The 19,326-nt window shown below is 39.1% G+C and overlaps 1 protein-coding gene across 1 annotated transcript in view; it reads left to right on the top strand.

Annotated features, from left to right (window-relative positions):
- The first annotated feature begins 296 nt into the window (after positions 1-296).
- SCAF11 (SR-related CTD associated factor 11) overlaps positions 297-19,326 on the top strand; it is a 45,943-nt gene continuing 26,913 nt past the window's right edge. The window contains 3 exon segments of the mRNA XM_050324893.1: positions 297-409; positions 15,565-15,643; positions 16,096-16,250. Coding sequence (XP_050180850.1) covers positions 15,583-15,643; positions 16,096-16,250 — 216 coding nt within the window. The 5' untranslated portion in view covers positions 297-409; positions 15,565-15,582.

Raw genomic sequence — 19,326 nt, 5'->3', positions numbered from 1 at the left:
CTGCCCCACCCCCTTCTCCCCGCCCCCATCTCCCATTGGCTCCTGGACGCGGGGCGTGGCCGGCAGGTCACGTGCCCCTCCCTGGCGGGCGGTGCTGGAGGACCTATCCCACAATGCTCGGGGGGCGGGCCGGGCCGGGCCGGGCCGGGGGCGTCTCTTTGGCCACCTCTCCCGCTCGCGCCCCAGGGTCGCAGCGCCCCCGCGCGGGCCCCGCCGGCACCGCCGCCCCGCACCGCGCGCACATGTGGCGGCGCGGCGCGCGCTGAGCGCGCGGGGCTCCTCGTACCGCGCGAGCCCCCCCGAGGGGCGCGGGCACCGGGAGCGGGAGCGGGAGCGGGACACGGAGCGGGACACGGAGCGGGACACGGAGCGGGACTCGCCGGTCCGTGCGGGGCAGCGGCCGCGCCAGGTGAGCACCGGCGGTCGGGACCGACCGGCTCCCTCGGGAGTTTCCGCGCGGCGAGGGGAGGCGCTGAGGCCGCAGGCCGAGCCGGGACCGGCAGGAGGGGAGAGAAGGGCAGCGCAGGAGGGGCGCGGGCGCTGCCGTCCCGCTCCGGCTCGGCCTTGGCCCACGCGGGGCTCGCCGGGCCGGGGCGCTCTCGCCGCTCCGTCGGCTGGGCGGAGTTTGGTGCCGGCTCCGACCGCGGTGCCCCCTTCCATCCTCTCGCCGCCTCCTCTCCGCTCCTCTCGCCGCCCGCGTCGTGGCGCCGGCCGGGAGGGAGCCCGGCCCGGCCCGGTGCTGCCGCTCGGCCCCCGCGGGTCCGCGCTCAGCTCCCGGGGCCGGAGGGGAACAAAGCGGGGCGGCAGCGGCGATCCGGGGCCCTCCGCGCACCCAGCTTTTGTGGAGCCGCCCCGGGAGCAGCGGCAGCCCTGGAGCCCTGCCCAGGGACCCTGCGCGGCACGGAACAAAGATACGGCCCGGCGAGGCTCTGCCGTCCCGCCGCTCCCGGACCGGCCTCCGGCAGCCCTAAACACAGGGAGCGTCTGCTGGACGAGCGGCTTCTGGAGTGCCCGGACTTACCAGGGGCCTGGAGTTGTGGAGGAAGTTGCACGGAGAGGCTCAGCTCCAAGCCCAGCTCTGCTTTTGTGCTGTTGTAGGATCGCGAGTGACTTAAACATCAGCAAAGTTGCGCGGAGCAGCGCTGGAGTCTGGAAGCAATGCAGTTACCGAGCCAGTGACATACTCTCCAGTACTTCTTCTGTTTTATAGGACATGGTGTCCTAGTTTCTTTTTTTTTTTTCCCTTTGGTGAGTATTAAAGAATATTATTAGCCTGAGCCCCAAATATAAGTCATCTTTGACAATCCATCGCCACGTTTATAAATTCAAAACAAAACAGTACTGTTAGGACTAAAATGGGTCCTCTTCCTCTCACAATGTTTTCGTGCTAGACTACTAATTAATTTTAAATTCTTAGGAAGAATGAAGTAACAGAAAGGCCAGGTAGTTACCGTGTGTTTAGTTTCAGTAACTAGGTGCTGTTGGCAGAGTCATTTGTTTAGAATGTCAGGAGATGGTTAAGGCTGTGCCCATCAAAGTAGTAATTTTATAATGGGTGGAATACTCTTGATTATTGAACAGCTATTTTAAGATTGTAATTTTATAGCTTGGGTAACCTTAAAGGGAAATCTAACTAACTTAGTGTCTGATGTTAAGTTTGTAGATCAGTGATGTATTGTGGGCTTTTGATTTTCTTTTCAGTGGATCATAGTTTTAAGTGTAATCCAACTTAGTTTTACTGTGTAGGTATTCAGACTCCTACACGTGGGAGAGTCATTTTGTCAGGATTTCATTTGATCTTCGCAGAAATAAATGGTAGGTTTCTTAAATGAAATGACATGGTGACAAAATTTGGTTGATTATATGTGATAATCCGTGTCTCTTGTTTTTTAACTGGAAAAGCTGTGTTTAGAGATTGACTGTGTTAAAAGAAAATGGATAACATCCTCTTCAGAGACATGGAAAAGGCTTGGAAGTGATCCCAAGTACTTTTTTTCAAATGTTTCCTTTAGCATTTCTAGGAATACAGTGTTTGTTTTTCTGGTTTCCTTAGATAAGATCAGAAATATGGGAGGTGGGGGAAAGGCTATTTAGACTTTTAGTCATAATATTAAATCTTTTGAAGCTTTCCGTTGAGTAGTTTTACATTTTCTGATGTGTCAGCTTCCAAGGTGACAAATGACACAAATAAGAGATATATCCATTTTCTTTAGTGTTTCACTTACCTTTAAGTCTGGTTGTGAATGAGCAGAATGAACAACAGCTTTGTGACCTGGGTGAGCGGCAGTGAGAGAAAATCTCTCTCTTCCAAATGGTCATGAAAGAGAATGTTTTTCAGAGCTTTAATAGCAATACACCCGGGTTCACTAGTTTACCTTGTATTCAGAGTATCTTTACGATTGGGAACACTTTTCCAGGTATGCTGTGAGTGTTTTCACCATGAATTTATGGTTCTCCAACACAGCATGTTAAGGTTGTTGAGTTTGACCCAACAGGCAGATCATGTTCTCTGGTTAGTCAGCTATAGCTTTTGAAACATCCAGATGATAAAGTGTTTTTGTGCTCTCAACTGTCTGTAGTTTGGTACAGTTGTTGCATGACTTCTAGCCCCTGGTTTTATAAAACTTGTAGATTGTTCTGCTCCTCATATGTGATGGTTCTCCTCAGGTTACAAATATCTGTTGGTTTTTTGTTTTATCTCCTGTTACAGGGATTCTTTGCAGAATCTTCTCAATTTTCCACTGTCTTGAGTACTAAAAAAACCTGTGCAAAAGCTTTATATTAAGTTTGCTTTATATGGTAATTAAAGGGTGATTTTTCTTTCAATTAATGATGTATTTAAACATATATGGTATTAATGGGGGTGAAAAAAAGCACTGCTGATAAAAGTTTGATGGGCTGACTTGCCATTCCTACACCAAAATTCTTGAAGCCTGGCCTTCTGTCAGTCCACTGTTCGGTGTTCAGAGGTTTTTTTTGCTAGCGGTCTAAGGTGAGGGAGAAAAAATGTCCTTCCAGTTAATAGTTACAAAAACATGCTGAGCAGTTTCTGATGATGGCTAAACTTATTATTCAGTGTTGTCAAGCATTGTTATCAGTTTGTCCGAATGAATTCTGAAATAGTTACAGTTGATCTGCTAAACCCTTTAAGGCTGACTGAATTTTATAAATCTCAGCATTTCCCAACCTTTTTCCCTATTTTTTTTCATATGTAAGAGATGCAATGTTAAGCATCTTCTGTAGTCATCAATGCCAGAAATCTGTAATGTGCATATGCTTTGGAGCACTTCAAAACAAGGGCTAGTTCATGGCTTTTCAGCAGTGTAGACACATTTTGTTTCATCTCTACGTACTAATCCACCTTGCCTTGAAGGGCAGTGAGCAGAGAGGATATGAGTGCAGTGACATCATATCTGCCCCACTTGTTTGATGTCTTTTCACCCAGCGGTTGAGGATAGGGTCACAAGCCGAAAGCTGTAAACATCTTAGTTTTGGTTTTGAGAATTGCCTGATTTTGATACCCTGAGCTAGTTGAAAAGGATGATTCTCTTGTGTAGGAAGTTAGCTGCAGTCGTGAAATAACAAAGGGAGGGCTGTAGGTGCAGCAAGGTGGAAGTTTAGGGTTAGGGTAAATGTACATCTGCCTTTCTGTTCCCTAAAGCCGCAGCTCTGCTGTTCATCACTTCTACATCTGGGTCTGGTGGAGCACCAAAGGATGGTGACTATCTTGGAAGGGCTCTCAAAGGTTGAATGTGCATAATCTGTACTTAAGTGACACACCAGATGCAATAAGAAGTTTTTCTCTGTTGGGAGCTTTTACCAAAAAAAAAAAAAAAAAAGGAAGTTGCCTCTTCCTGAAAGATTCAACTTTCCTTCATCTTTCCTGAAGGCTTTTAGTTGGAGAAACAAATTCAGTTTAACTAAATCTGGAAGTTGTCATTTCCTTAGGTAAGAAATTAGGAAATTGTTAACTGATTTGACAAAGGATGATCAAAATACTGCATTTAATTTATTCAGGAAACAAGTATGTACACACAATATATATAAATGCCCTGTAGGCATATATATATATATATATTTCCATGTGTTGTGCTTAGATGAATATTTTCTCATGTTCATTTTTTATTAGTGAGTTATGCTGTCTCACAAATTTATTTTGATGAAACAATAGTATTACACTTTTTTCTTCCATGAGAAACACAGAATTTTAATTTTAACTCAAAAATACTCTGTTACAGCAAAAATGAAAAAAATAACATTCTAATTTTATAGTTTGTGGTCTCTGGTATTTCTTCTGAACTTTCTGAGATTATTTCAGATTTTCTGTGTGTATAAATTTATGTATGTATATAAATGAATACGTATAATTGGGAAGAAGTAGAAATACATCTTCCAGAAGTTATTTTTTAAAGCCTAATAATGTGGTGAAATTGCAGTATCTGATTGGTTTTTCCAGTAGACACCAGTAATAATGTCTGTCCTAATGCAATTTTTAAGGATTGCTGAGCTCCTGTTAAAATGCAATCTTTGTTCCTCTGTTGTTAGGTCAGTAAGTACTGCTTAGCTGTGATCTGCCTTCACAGGTACTATCTGTGAGTAAACCCGAGTGATGCATTTAGTGGTGTTTGGAACTTTTCCAAGCTAGTAGGAAATTGCTTGGAAACTTCAAGTGAGTTAACACTTGTTGTCTCTCTACTTACTACCTGGCTTTTGTTAGAGTGCCAGCAGTAATAAGGAATGTGAGATTCCATGGGATCAGTGTCATGACAGAAGTCTTTGTAGATGTCCATACCTTTAGATAGCAACAGAGGCCAAAACTGCAGCATTGAAGATTTCTGCCTTTCTTGGTGTGCTACAGGAGAGCTGGAGACACATGAAACTGGGCTGTACTCAAAATTTGAATTTAAAGGTAGAATCTGAAGGTAGATGCATGGTCATAATTGGCCTGCTCACTATCTAGAGCAAATAGCTTCAGGAGGTCTGGACGTAGGAGGGACAGTTTTCTCTGCTTTCTATAGAGCTGCTGAATAAGCACTTCTTAAATGCAGTTTAACAACTTTTTGTTAAACATTCTTAGTTTGTTAACCGTTGTGTAAGAGTTAGTGACTACTGTGGATGTGGATGGGTGTAACTAAAAGTAATTGGAAATCCTGTGAAACAGTTGGAGAAAATGAAATCTATTAGGATTACCTTGAACTCTTTGGAGTTTTGGTTTAGAGATGTTACCAAATAAAAATACCCATAACAGTGAAAGTAAGGTATATTCTTCTCTTTAAACCTATGCAATTGTGATTTTTAAGATGCTATTTCATCACCCCAAGAAAGAAAGGTATCTTATGCAACTCTTTGATAAGCTAGCGGGTACCAGTGGTTATTTTGTTATTCTGGCAAGAAACTTTGAATGACAACTTGAATGACAAGTCATCATTGTAGGGAGCTTCTAGTACTGTTGATGTGGGAGGCTTAAGTTCTTTCTGAAGCTTTGCAATGACATAGAATAATAAATTATAAACAAACTTAGGTTGGTTACTTAAGAATTTGCAGTAAAGTACTGTTTTGTTGTAGATAATTTCTTGATATGGTACATATGGTGAAGCCAAAATGGTAATTAGCATGATTTTCTGTTAGACTCTCTTTACAAGTTGAAAGGAAAGGAAGGTAAGGTGATGAAGTTCAGGTTGTATTTCCAAGCTCAGATCTGACTTTACCATCTTGTGTGGTTAGTAGTTTGTCCTACCTTTTTTGCATTGCTACTGGTGGTAAGGAGATCTTCTCACATACTTCTTTTCCATTCCTGGCCATGTTTTTCCAGCTTTATTTTAGTTGTCTTGAAAGTTATTGCAGATTAAGGGCTGTGAAAGCAAGATCAACAGTAATTGAAACTGCTTACTCCCCATCTATCTACTACTTCTGAAGTGACATCTGATGCATTGTTATTTTACAGGTATTGTTGGAGATTTTGTGCAAAATACAATTAATGCTTAAAATTATTTTAGTTGTCCTAAATCCTTTGCAAACTCTGTTTCCCAACAAATACAGCATTTCTTTTTGTCCAGGTTTTGTAAGAAGTTAGTGTAAGTCTTTGATCTGAGCTTATAAAATACTGTTACTCAAAGCCAGAAGAAACTTGAGGGCTATGTTTTTGACATCATAGCTTTCATCTAGTGCCTTTTTTTTTTTTTAAGAGTATGCATCAGAGGCGAAATGTACTTTTAAATGGCCATATTATTTTCTTTATTTTGTTTGGTTTTGACTCAATGTCTGTATATTTTACGTATAATCTGAAATTTCTTTGTGTAGGAATAAAATTTTTTAAATACTGAATATGTCATCTCACTGAAGTCTTGATTTGATGCTTAAAATGAAAGATCAATATGCTTTTAATAGAGGACTCAAGTTCAGGGTATTTTTATCAAGCCTATGTGTAGGTTCTAACCAATCTTCTGTAGTGCATTTTTTTCCATTTAAGTTAATCCACAAAATTATACGGGAGCCTATACATTACAAATATTTTGTTAGAGGAGTATCCTTCAGTTTGGAGGAGTTGAACATGCAGAAACTAAAAAATAAGACTACTGGGCAGGTTGTAGGTGAATGAAAAATTAGTGGTGTCTGTAGTTGGACAACCGCATGCTGTTTCTTCCTTTGCTGGATTCATCCCTTTCGTCTTTGGCTCGATATGCTTTTCTTACCACCTACCACTCTGTTTCTGTTGCCCTGTTACTTTTTGCATCTTAAATGTGCTTCTTGCTGCTGCCCTGAGCTTTTCAGTTGAGTTCAGTCTTACTTCATCGGTTTTGCCCATCATTTTTCTTCCACTGTTGAAAGGTCTTAGCTTTTCCACTTCTGTCTTTGCAAGGTCTTTTGGTTCCACTTCTGCATCCCTGGTGTTTAAGTCCAGCTATTTGGGTATGATTAGGATGGTATTAAGAAAAAGAAAGATGGTCTTTCCAGTTTCTTTAGCATCAGAGAGATGACTGTAACAAATCCTGCTGTGTTGCCATAGCACTGGCTGAAGTATGCTCATTCATCTTGTGGGAATGTTGCATGTGTGGTGTAGCAGTGGGATAGGAACTTAGTTATTCGTGTGTGCTAAACACAGATCAAGTTTATGGGGGAAAAATTAAACGCAGTGACTAGCAAAGATTTATTGAGTAAATGCAAAGTTTTTTTACCCCCCAGATCTGTGTCATAGCTGTAATTGGAAGGGTTATTTGTGTGTAAAGCATTTCTTGATCCAGTGACCCACTGTCAAATATCTGCTCTTTGGTGGAAAACATGAAAATACTAGTGCTTCCAAGTGACTATGAAAAAAATACCTTTTTTTTTTTTTAAACAGTTCTTGGAAATGGCTGAGCCGTTTTTGCTGACTTTGGTATGTAATGCTATCCCTTCCAGCTGCAAAAGTATGCATGTGACTAAGGACCCTCGGCAGCGGAAGGCAAGGTCATGAGTTTATGCTGATGTGACTTAGTTGCTTCAACAATGTGCACAGTGACAATAGTATCTAATCCCTAATGAGTTCCTGTTGTTTGTAAGTCTCAATTTCACCCAGTTCAGTCACAGACTACTTAGAAGAAACACCTAAGTGCTAAAATGTATGCTTTGTGAGAGAATATTATATACACTTTTTCATATTTCTTTGTATTGTGGTAATTACAACAGTATTTCAGTGTTTTATTATCAGTATACAAAATTATGTGACTTAGCCAGTGGCACATACATATGTTTTCTCCACGGGGTGGTTGTGGTGTAGTGGTTCTTCTGTTGGAAGTCATATCATACACACGCACAGGAGAAACAGCAGCACAGTGCATATTGCTTTCTATTGAAAATAGTGTTTTGGAAAGCAAAATAAGGTGGGCTTTTAATTTCTGTGAATTTACATTTTTTTCATCTTTTATCAGTCTTCAGAAGGTTTTATTCCTCCCGCCTTCTGTATATGAAGCTGTTTTTCACTGGGGAATTAACTATGGCTCCAATAAATGTTTCCTTTTTATGGCTGTTGTGAACCCTGCTGTGCACTTTTGTAAAGATTAGGTCTGGGACTGTCTTGTATAATTCAGAACATCTTTGGAAAGCAGTGTTATCAGCAGCAGCCTTACTGAGGAGCCACCCTGCAAAACTGCCTTAGTTCCACATGTAGGGAATCTACAGGGCTTTGTCCTCACTGCTTTTGCATTGTCAAGAGCTGACAAAGTCTTGAGAAACCTAATTTGTCCTCTAGCACAGTGGGAAGGGGTTTTCTCACAAAGCTGAGAAATGTCACTAGGTGGGATGCAAGCATAACTTTATATTACAGGTTAGATTGATCAGCTGTAAATATATACTTTGAATCAATGAAACTACACTGTGACAATTAACTCCCCAAAGTGCCTTTTTTTCTACTTCTCCTTGCTGACTATCAAGTTTAGCTTTATCTAGCTCTTGGTCTGCAAACTGAATTTTCTCTAACACAAGGCCATCTTGGTTGTCAGTGATCACCCTAAACACACTGGTAGTATAGACCTGTCATTTCACTATACTGTGGCAGTTAATGTCACATGGTTTGAGGAGTTAACCTCACAACTGATGGCAGATACTGAAAATCCTGTAGGGGTAATTGATTTAGATTGACTTGTGGAGAAATATGCTGATGTACAGTTTCTCATCACCCTTAAAATGAGTTCGGAGAATATCCTAAACTTTTGCTGCCTATCCTAGCAGAACAAAGTGTTTTGTGGTAGACAGTACAGAAAGAGGAGAAATAAAATTTGCCTCCTGTAGTTATTTACTCAGTAAAGTAACTAGTTCAGTGCCATATTCAGATTTGTCGTGCCTAAAAGCTGCTAACTGCTGTGCAAGCTTGTAATCAGCTTTCCTTCACTTCTTCATGAGCTTCTTCAGAAAATGGGGCTTTGTCTTGTGTGCTAGAATGGTGAGAACTGATGAATACAGGGAAACCTTCTCTTCAGTATGTTTTTGACAGAGAGAATTAATATCCCTTCGATGCTTAAGCTGTTTTGGTCCAACATTCATACCATTTGTGGCTTGATGGAAACATCAGTCTTTATATGGATTGTCCCAGCAGTTATGTGGATGATGGGTAAAGTATTCTTCAGTTATTGTTAGTAATTGTAGAATACTAAAGAAACTTGGGGATCAGCATAAGTTGTCAAGGCACTGATAAATGACGTGGTATTGCTGACATTGTTTGGTTACCTTTTCTTATTGTCCAGTAAACAGAAGTGTTTTACATGCTAGACTCTAGAGTTCAATCTGATTTGTAGCAGCACTTCCAACACACAGCATTCTGTAAAAGACGTGGTGTGTTCCATCTACCCTCCTCTCCCCCCCTACCCCCACCATGTTTATAGAATATTCTCAAATATTCTAAGGTCTAAGGTCTTATTAAATGTCACCTTCTTACTACCCTGATGTTTTGCCTGTGTCTTGCAGGTGCTCTTTTGCTAGACTTCAGTGAGGAACACTGCCTACTCCCTTGACTTAATGTGAAAAGGTCTGTACAGCAGGTTTTGAGGCAGTTCATGTTTATAAGCTTTATACAGAAAGATTACTCTGTGTGTGTGTCCACTATACGGTTCTAAGTCTTCCTTGAAATTCTCATCTCTTTGGATGGTCAGACAAGTTACTAGATGATAGTTGCTGCATCTGAGCCACTGCACCAGTTCTCAAGCACATTTGTGCCTGTCTTCCTCCTTTAGGAGGCAGTTTGGTGTTGTCCTGTGCGCTTCTGTGAGTACTGACTGGACATGAGTGTTGAGTGTCTGCAGCTGCTGTTCCCTTTGTTATTGTTGAGGTGGCCACAAAAATGAAAGCATTGATTCCAGCAGGGACATAGCTGTAGCCACAGCATCTGCAGTTGAAGTGTGCATGTCAGTGTCTTGCTGTGGAAAAAGAAATCCTGAGATGGAAATCCATGGTGTTGCTTTGGGTGTGTTTTTTTTTTACCTTCTTGTGTGTAGGGAAGGGGAAGAGCAGCAGATGCAAGTGAACTGTTTAGGGTGGTATAGTTCTAACCACTTGGCTTTGATAGTTTTCTCCTGTGATTTTACCTTGTGTTTTCATAGACCTGGCAGCTAATCCCTGTACAGCTGTGTCCTTGAAGGGAAAGTTTGACAACAAAGTCTTAGCTGTTCTAGCACTGCCAAAAGGGGCAATCCCATTTTATGTCTTCCCTTCCCCATTCTGTCACTTGCAATGTCTTTGGACACCTGTGGCTTTTAGCTGAGTCTGATCACCCTCACTAGTGGTGGGAAACAGAGCTGCTTCTTTTGGTGGCTGCAAGGTGTTAGATTAGGTTAGCTCAGCTCTCTTGGGTAATTCCTTCGAGGGCCTGGAAGAAGTCTTTAAATCAGCTGTGTGTCCTTGCCTAAATAGCACTGATTCTTTCCAAGACACTGGTTCTACATGAATAGGCTTAAACCACCTATAGAAAAGGTTTTATGTTTTTGTTCCCCAAAGCATAGCACTGGTCTTTTCTTTCTCCTCATCTTTGTTCTGTGGCATTTGATTTGGGAATGCAGAGGAAGTGCAGCTTGAGCATATAAAGAGTAAAGAACCTCTTTAAAAGTCCCTTTTGCGTGTACCTGTTGGTTCTGTTCTCACTATGTGTTCTGGGCCATGAGATTTTACTACACAAAGGAGATAATCCAGGATAAGTGCTTCCAGATCCTCAGTTTAGCCTTCATTTATTGTCAGGCAAGCAACATTACTCAATTGTCACTTGAAGCAACTCTACCTTCCAGGCTCTTCTGACAAATCAAAAGTTTTTCCAAATAAAAAAAAAAAATAAACTGTGAAGATTCTTGATGTACTTTTGCAAATAACCAGTAGCATCTTTATCCTTCTCTTTTTCCTGGTGCCTGTGTTGTGTAGACACAATGTAGGTCAAAAGCTTTTCAAATGTGCAAATGCCATTGAAAATGCTAAGAGTTTCCTCAGCCCATCTCCAAGGTGGCACAGGACTTCTGGCAAAATTTTTCAAAATTTTCATCAGCAGCTGGACACTTGCCCAGTAATGGTCCAGAGGTTATGGTGAGCCCATTTGAAGGAACTCCAGAGGACTCTCTGTGTTCTGTCATTTATTACTAAAACAACAGAAAATACGTTTTTGTAAATGTGACTAGTTATTAAGATTTGTTTTCCTTAAAAACATACTTGCTGAAGGAAGCAGCTTAAACCTCCTTCCCAGGTCTCTTAAAGACCATCAAAATGCATAGGGTAAAACAGAGTCCTACCTGTTGCTGCCTAAAATTTAGACGGGAATAAAGAACACTAATGTTGTTTTATTAAGCAAATATACTCTGTATACTGAATGTAGGTCTGACTGTTTTTTCCTATTTGAAACTGATTGTTTCTTGAGTAATTAAAAAATCAAAACAGAACTAAGAGTCCCCCAAATCCTTTTTAAAATAAAATATTTAAAGAGAACAGTCAAAATAAGCTTACTACTATGAGTATTGGTGCAACATGCATCTAAGAAGCTGAAAGTTTGATTACAAATATTTCCTGAGTTAAGTCTGCTGCAGGAAGGAGTAAGCCCGTCTTGGGCATCAGTTTGCACTTGCTCACTTGTTACATGTGTCCTGGATTTCTAACCCGTTTTTCAGTTGAACTGGAGTACTTCTGTGTAGATGGGTCTCTAGACTGTTACTATGTTGGAGGAAGAGTGTATTTAGTTGCATTTTATTTACAAGGTGTAAAGAACGCTTGTAAGGACTTGGTTTTACAGTCAGGCAAAATGGAGGCATATTCTAGTTTCATGTCACTTTAATTAGGCTACTATAATTTTTTTAACCAATTATTTTTCTGTGTCTATTTAATTTTAAGATTTTAATGTAATAGATTCATTAAGAAATTTAGAGGCATGACTTTGAACAGACCAAGTCTTTTCTTTCTGCATGCACAGTGAATTAGTGTTGAAATACATCTGTATTTTTAGGTTGTGAATTGTATGAAGTACTTTATGTTAATATAAAAGGTAAATCACACTTATACTTTTGTGATATAGGAAATTGTTTAGTGTGTGTAAATGGCACTTAGTCTCTTTATGGAGTTCTTTGAGTACTTAATGAAGCCGTGTTCCTCAGATGGACAGGGACAAATCTATTACTGCAATCTACAGTTAACTCTGCTTAGCACTTTTGTTGGCAGATGTATTCCATGAAAACAAGAACAGGAATTTCCATTGAAGATAGCCTAGAAACTTAAATGTGTAACTCCTTTAAAAAACAGGGAGATGGGGCGTTGTTGTATATCTGTGCTAATGTCCTTGTTTACTGTTCTCTATTCAATGTACTAGAATACCCTTGTCTTTATCCCAAATATGAAATGAAATAAGGTATTTCTCTTGAGAACTTTCAAGCACTAGAAAAGTACCGTCTTGACTGTAGTGCTATTCTGTCTTTAGGCATTTTTAGAAAGTATTTAATCTCTAGAATTGGGAGGGGGTTGATTCCCCCCCCCCCCACTTTGGTCAGCCTTAACACAGTATAGCACTTGTTGCTGTCAAGTGCCTTGTATGTGTATGTCTTGGTGTATTTTCTAATATTTCACATCAACTATGTATCACAACTAAAATGTGTTGGTCATGAGTCAATGGAATCTGGCCTAAGTTCTTTGTGGATATTAGCATTTTTCAAATACATATTAGCCTGGTCGGACATGATTAACCATGGATGTGGACATACAATCTTCACATGAGCCTATACAATTTGGTAACTGGGAAAATAAATTAAAAAAAAAAATAAATCTTTTTTTCATTGTCTTTCTCTCAGCCAAGACTTATATGCATGGCAGACAGCTGGAATGACCAAGTCTGACCAATACTTCCAAAATGCTTTGACGTTTAAAATAATCTAAAGGAATATGTCACATTTTGGGACAAATAAACGTTTTGTTTTCTGTGCTGTCTGCTCTTCTTAAACCACCAGATTCTCTTTTCCTAACTCTGTTTTTAATTTTATGAATTTAATGGCAGTCCAGTGTTAGCTCTTCTGCTGTTCTGATGACTGTGATACCCCTTTTAAAGTAGTGCAGAAAATAATCTTTCCAAAGTAAATTTGTTAAATAGTGGATAAATGTTGATGATACCTTTTACTTTATTTATAAATATTTCAGTACTGTTAAATTCCTCTTCTGTGTTAAGTAAAATGCGGTGTTGAACTGATGAAGTTGTGCTGTGCAAAGTGATCTGTGAAATGCATTAGCAGCACTCAGAATCTGTTTAAGTAATAGGTTTGTGAGAAGAATGGTGTAACACCACAAAAGTGTTTTCAGTTGCTGCATGTCTTGGATTTACTGATATTCTGTCAAAATTTTAGAATCTCTGTTTTTCTAGTTATTGGAAGTGTACCAGAATTTCTGGTATGTCTATGTGTCTAGAAAGAGTACAGTGGAGTAAAAGGTTACTTTTTCTGGGGAAAAACGAATCTGAAGAGCTTCTGTGTGTTCTGTTTCTGTAATCTGCTATAGTGAATTCAAGACCTCTGTTATAATAAGCATGAACTCAATAGCTACTGCTTATTTCGGTATCTAAATTGTATCTATATAAATAATTTTCTGTGGATGTATGCAGAGCACAGAATTCTTGATCTTGTCTTTAAACTGCCTCAGCTACGAGGTGCCCTGGGACTTCCCAGGGTTGAGAGAGGTTTGAGTACAGCTTGTGGAATTTTGTACTTCTGTAAAGCATTGCTGAGGTTTTGTTAAAATGTAAAGCAGAAGGGATGCTCTTATGTTTTAGGTATAAAAGCATGTCTACCACACACCACCCCGTGATTTACACTGGCTGGGACCAAAGCCACTTAACTTCTCATGCAAATCACAGTGAAAGCAACAGACCTCACCTTGATCTCTTAAGTTCAAGTATGGTTTTGGTGGTCTTACTAGTCTGAATTTGATGCAGATTTTGCTTGTTGAAGGCATTAAATTTTGAAGTAGCATTTGGGCTTTTGTTGGGTTTCATCTTGTTTCACTTGTGGAGGTGGTGATCTGGGCAGTCATGGTTCTGCTAACAGAACTTGCACACAGCTTGCAGCATTTGCTGCAACTCAGTTTGTATTAGTATTAGTGCTAGTAACCAATCTACAGTTGATGCCATGTAGCCTAATAATATCTCTTGAAGCTGTTTTTTGCTTCAAAATGGGGGAACAGTGTAGGGGGAAAATCCCTTATAGCTAAGCTTCTGTTTCTTTGTCCCTTCACTTTTGCCTACCCTCAGGTAGCTTGATTCACATGCTCCCTTAGGAGGGATTAAAAAGTAATTTCTAATGGGAACATTGAGGCCATTTAGAATTCTAATTACAGATTTCTAATTAGTTTTACAGTTTTGACTGTTTCTTTAGTGACCTGTTGGTGTTTAAAGCATTGCTTTTCTCAGTATAAAGAAATAATCATTAAAATACTTCCTGCTGCCAAGATCAAGCAATAAATACTTGATTAGAAGGAAAGTTTGGGGAGGCAAATTCTGTCTCTTGCTCTTCTGGATATCCTGGTGGTAGAGGGAAAGTAGTGTAGTTTGTAAGTGAAATGGGAGGAAGTTTGGTTGAGGAGTGTGATGGCATTGAAGAGTGAGAATAAACCTCATTCGGTTTGCTTCAGGTTTGAGTGCTTAATAGCAGATCTTGGTAATTTCTGATTTCTTCAATCACTTGTGAAGTTTTCATTTGTCCCTATAAATAATAATTTTAAAGCTTTATATAGTTCAGAAGAAAACTGCAGGTCCCTCTAGGGCTGCTGGGTTGGAGCTTTAGGTGTGTGTGCCATCTCTGCTGTGACTGCAGGAGTTGGAAATGCAGGAGATTCGGTCCTTGATATAGATACTTTTTTTTCAACTGTTTCATTCTGTATGTAGGAAGTTAACTTCCAAGGAACATATACTTGCTGTTTCTTATGTGAGGTCAAATTCTTTCAACTTTGATGTGTATCAGTAAGATGTATCCATTTTATCTGAAAGGTGCACCCTCCCCATTCATGATACTCTGTTGCACCTGTGCTTGTGACCTGTCCCTTGTTTGATACAAAGTTCCCTGGCTTTTTTTTTTTTTTTTTCCTGAGATCAAATAGTTCAAATTGTTTCCTTCTTGCTTTTGTCATACAATTATAAGCTGCTTTCCTTTTTCTCACTTACCATCACTAGGGTGATGCTAGATTTGTAAAGCAATCGGCTCTTCTGGTGCTTGTGTATTTAATTTTGTTACTTTAAACATTTGCAAAGGGCATTTTGCAGATTTTAGTTACTGCGGTGTTTCAAGGGGTGATTTGCATAAAAACTTAGCAATACATTTAATTTTTAAAAATAAAAGCACTAGTAGTGGTCTTAAACCATCGCAAAAACTTTGCATTTGGTGAACAAAAGCAAATTTTGAAGTTGGAAGCATCAGTTGCTAGACAGCAGTAATGGTACTCATAAATAGCAAACAGATTGTAAATGATCTCTAACTTTTAATGTTATGTGTTTCTGCTCTACAAAGGTATAATGAAATGGAGAGCACTCATTAAATTTTTTATTTTCTAGTTGCAATCTGAAGTAACTGTGTAAACTGTTTATGTGTTTTCCAGACTATATTTTATAAGAAGATGAAGAACAGAAAGCAATGTATTCAAGATACTGAGGATCAGAAGCATGAAGGCATGGAAGGTAGAGTTAGAAAGTGTTTTCAGAATGCAAAAATGCATGAACTCTTCTTCAAGCGATTTTACTCTACATTGTTTTCTCTGAATAACAATTGTTACCACCATTTTTGTTTTGCTACTAGAATTCAGTAAGTAAAAAAAAAGGGAAGAGACAGGAAATGATATGGGGACCCCACAGGCCAATGAAGAATATTATGAGATAGTGATTATGTTTATACTTCAGTGATTATGTTTATACTTCTTTCAAAACAAGCAGCATACTAATTGAGAGTGCAAATGTAAAATTTAACCTTCACAGCTTAAACCTGAATAATATACTTCAATATTTACACAAACACAGACTTTACCTTCCAGTGCAGGAATACTGAATCTTTTTACTGCTTTATTATTCAAATCTAGAAGGACTTTTTTTCAAAAACTGTCAAAAATTCTCAGTGTTGGCATTAATAATACCAGGTGAAGAAAATGAAGAAGGCTGTTCCTGTTCTACTTTATTGTGCGATGGCAACACATGCCCCATCTGTCTGAACTGCCTTCTAGAGCAAGAGATTGGTTTTCCTGAGAACTGCAGTCATACCTTCTGCATGACTTGTATTCTTAAATGGGCTGAGGTAAGACTGAGCACCAAGGTGTGTGTTTATTTTTCAGTGAAATGTATTGCATTTAATACAGATATTTTTAAGAAAGTTACAGATTCTGACTTTCTATGGAAGTGTTTCAGTGTCTAGCTTATAAGTGGATTGTAGATAACTTTCTCCTTAGTGCAATGAAGTGTTTTCTTTCATTAGACAATGACTTACTAATGGTTACTAGAGATTAAGGATCAGTAAACAATCTGGTGTTGGCTCTTTTGGAAGATCAGACAGTATTATGTACATGCTGTAATATTGCAGTGTCAGTAGCTTAATCTTACTTTGTGTTATCCCGTATGCTGTTTGTCATAGTGTCAACTCTTAGGGCTGGGACCAATATGTGCTCTTGTTAGTCTACAGGATGAGTCTGATAAAACCTTAGTTTTCAGCTCAAAGGCTTAGTGCTATTCTGAATAATAAAAAAATTCATTTTAATTTTATCTGTTGTTTGTTTTATGTCAATAACTCTGGAACTTTAAAGAAAAATGACTAGTTGAACAAATCCTTTATGATCTTGTTCTGTTTAGTCCCTTTTCTCTCAGGTATTTTATGCAGTCATTGCATTAAGTCTAATGTCTTTACTTTCCTGTGATTTTTTCAATTGTCAGTATAAAACGCCAAATTAGTACTGCTTTTTATGGCAGGAGGTTGCTGCTTTTTGTTTCGCTTCTGTGCACTTGAATTGGTTGCTCATTTTAGTAGAGACCACTGCTTGGTTTCTTTGAAATGTCTTTCCTTTGAAGTAAATTATGATTTTGGTTGCAGTATATCCTTTAGAAGGTCGGTATCACTTGTATGTATGTATATATCCAATACGCTTATTTATTGTAGGGTTTTTTTTTACTTGCTATATTTTTAACCTTATTTCTTGTGTTATTTGTTACTGAAGGCAGACAGTAACATAAATCACTTTCTGAGGAATTTATATGAACTTCAGAGTAGTAAAAAAAGATTATTATATGAAACTGCTTTAGATTCACAAACCAGATGATAAACAAAGTTTCCTGTTGCCATATTTTGCAATTGATTCATTGCAGTCATTTTATTTATAAGGGAACAGGAACTTCTCATCCACAATTTTACCCTGACTTGCTTAGCATGTTGCTATAATGACAGCTGAGAGGCACTAAAAAGTGACATGCACATGGAAGCAGTACAGTGCATGGACAGCTTCCTGCTGGATTTGAGTGTGTTCACATTGTCATTAAGCCCAATGAAGAAGAGAAGTTTTCTAGTTCTGAAGAGGCAGATTAAGGATATGATATTTTTCTTGTCTTGTCAGTTTATTTTTTGTGGCCAGAAGTGCTATCCAAATAGAATAAAAGTGACTGCTCTTAAGAGTTGACAGGTGAAGTAGATGTGATGCCACAAAAATGGTGTGGGGGTGTTTCTATGTAAGACTCCTGCTGCTTTTCATTAGTGAGGTCTGATAGGTAAAACCTGCCAGTCTTCTTCTTCTGAGATTACTTTATATTTTGGCCTGTTGAGTTCATGGAACTCCATTGCCTAATCTAGTACTTTTAATTAAAAGTAAAGGGGCAAAAGAAAAGTTGAAAACTGGATGACAGATGTTCAGAAGCTTCAGCTGTGAGAAACAGATGAAGTTTTATAGATGGAAATGATAGAAACATAAGCATGTGGCTGTTTGAAACATGCTGATACCATGTGCTTTTTGTCTGCTCTTAATATTTAGTAACTAAATGTTTGTGTTCTTTTTTGAGGAGTGTTGCATAAGGTTTAGCCTTCTCTGGTGGTTCTTGGTTGATCATAACTAAATAATTGACAAGTAGTCAAATTTAAGTCACAAATTTAAGTAATAAAGTTATAAAAATTATCTACTGTTTAAAAGTGTTTAAAATTCTTGTTAAAGATTAAGTATTTTTATTGGGTATAAATAAATTGGTTTTAGAAACACTGTTTTCCTGTCTAAGTGCTGGAGAATAACAAAAGAATAAGATTATTGAATGAAATAATAATAAAAAAAGAGGCTAACGTTCACATCAATCAACATGCTCTTTTGTATATCCACAGTTGTGCTCCATACACTTAAAGGCTGTGTTCAAGTTAGGTGTTTCCTCTATTTTTCTATATTGCATCTGGACTTCAAAATATAACAGGGGTATAACAGGAAAAAGTACTTCTTGAACTGTGGGTTTCAAATTGTACATAATCGTCGTTCTTCTGAGAGTTTATGGCTTTTGTCTATAACTGTTTAGATTCTAATCAAAACCAGAGTAGTTTAGACAGATGGTAAGAGTTTGTTTACAGTTCTGCTCCCTCTTCAGTCTACAGGAGATCTTCCACATTGCAGCTGCAGTCAGGTGTCAGCATATCTTCAGTCTGCAAGCAGCAGCCATAACACTTTGAAGATCTTGCTTTTTAGGAACTGAGAGAGAGAATGTAGATACACGTGCACTTAAAAGCAATATATAAAAACGACCCTTATTCCATGATGGGCTAAAAAGAGATAAAAAATTTGCCACAGAACACAGGTCTACTGTATTAGATACTGATGGATAAATCTGAGCATTTAGTTTCAGAATTAAGTATCAATACAGTTCAGTGCTGTATTTTCTTTCCCTTTGAGGAAATGTGTCTAACTGCTAAAAGAAAAGTGAGGGGCAGACTAAGAATGCCCACTAAGAAACTTGTCTTCTGATTAACTATTTAAAATGCCTCTTGAATTGTTCTGCTCTCTTTGGCTATGTTTACTCTAGTTAATTGTGGCAACTGAGAGTATTGCTGTGCATTAAATTCAATTGCCTCTACTGTTGAACTCTACTATGCTATTAGACTGTCATCTTGTGTGCCTTTGGCCATGCTAACCAGTGCTCTCCCAAGCACTGCTGGGCAGCACTGTTGGCAGACTGCTGGGGGCCATTTTCGGTTAGGCACCTGAATATTAGCATAAATGTGCCTCAGCCTGGGCCAGATGTCAACCACTTCTGTAAATGGACATGGTGTAATTTACTAATGAAGACTTTCAAGCTTGAGGCTTTGTATTTTTGAGGCTACGCTAGAAGATCATAAAAAGTAAAAGGCACTGAATCTGGAG

Source organism: Myiozetetes cayanensis, unplaced genomic scaffold (genome assembly GCF_022539395.1).
Source record: "Myiozetetes cayanensis isolate MyiCay16 unplaced genomic scaffold, myiCay2020 scf3, whole genome shotgun sequence".
Taxonomy (NCBI): Eukaryota; Metazoa; Chordata; class Aves; order Passeriformes; family Tyrannidae; genus Myiozetetes; species Myiozetetes cayanensis.
The sequence above is the reverse complement of the archived record's forward strand: the minus strand, read 5'-3'. Positions and strand labels throughout refer to the sequence as shown.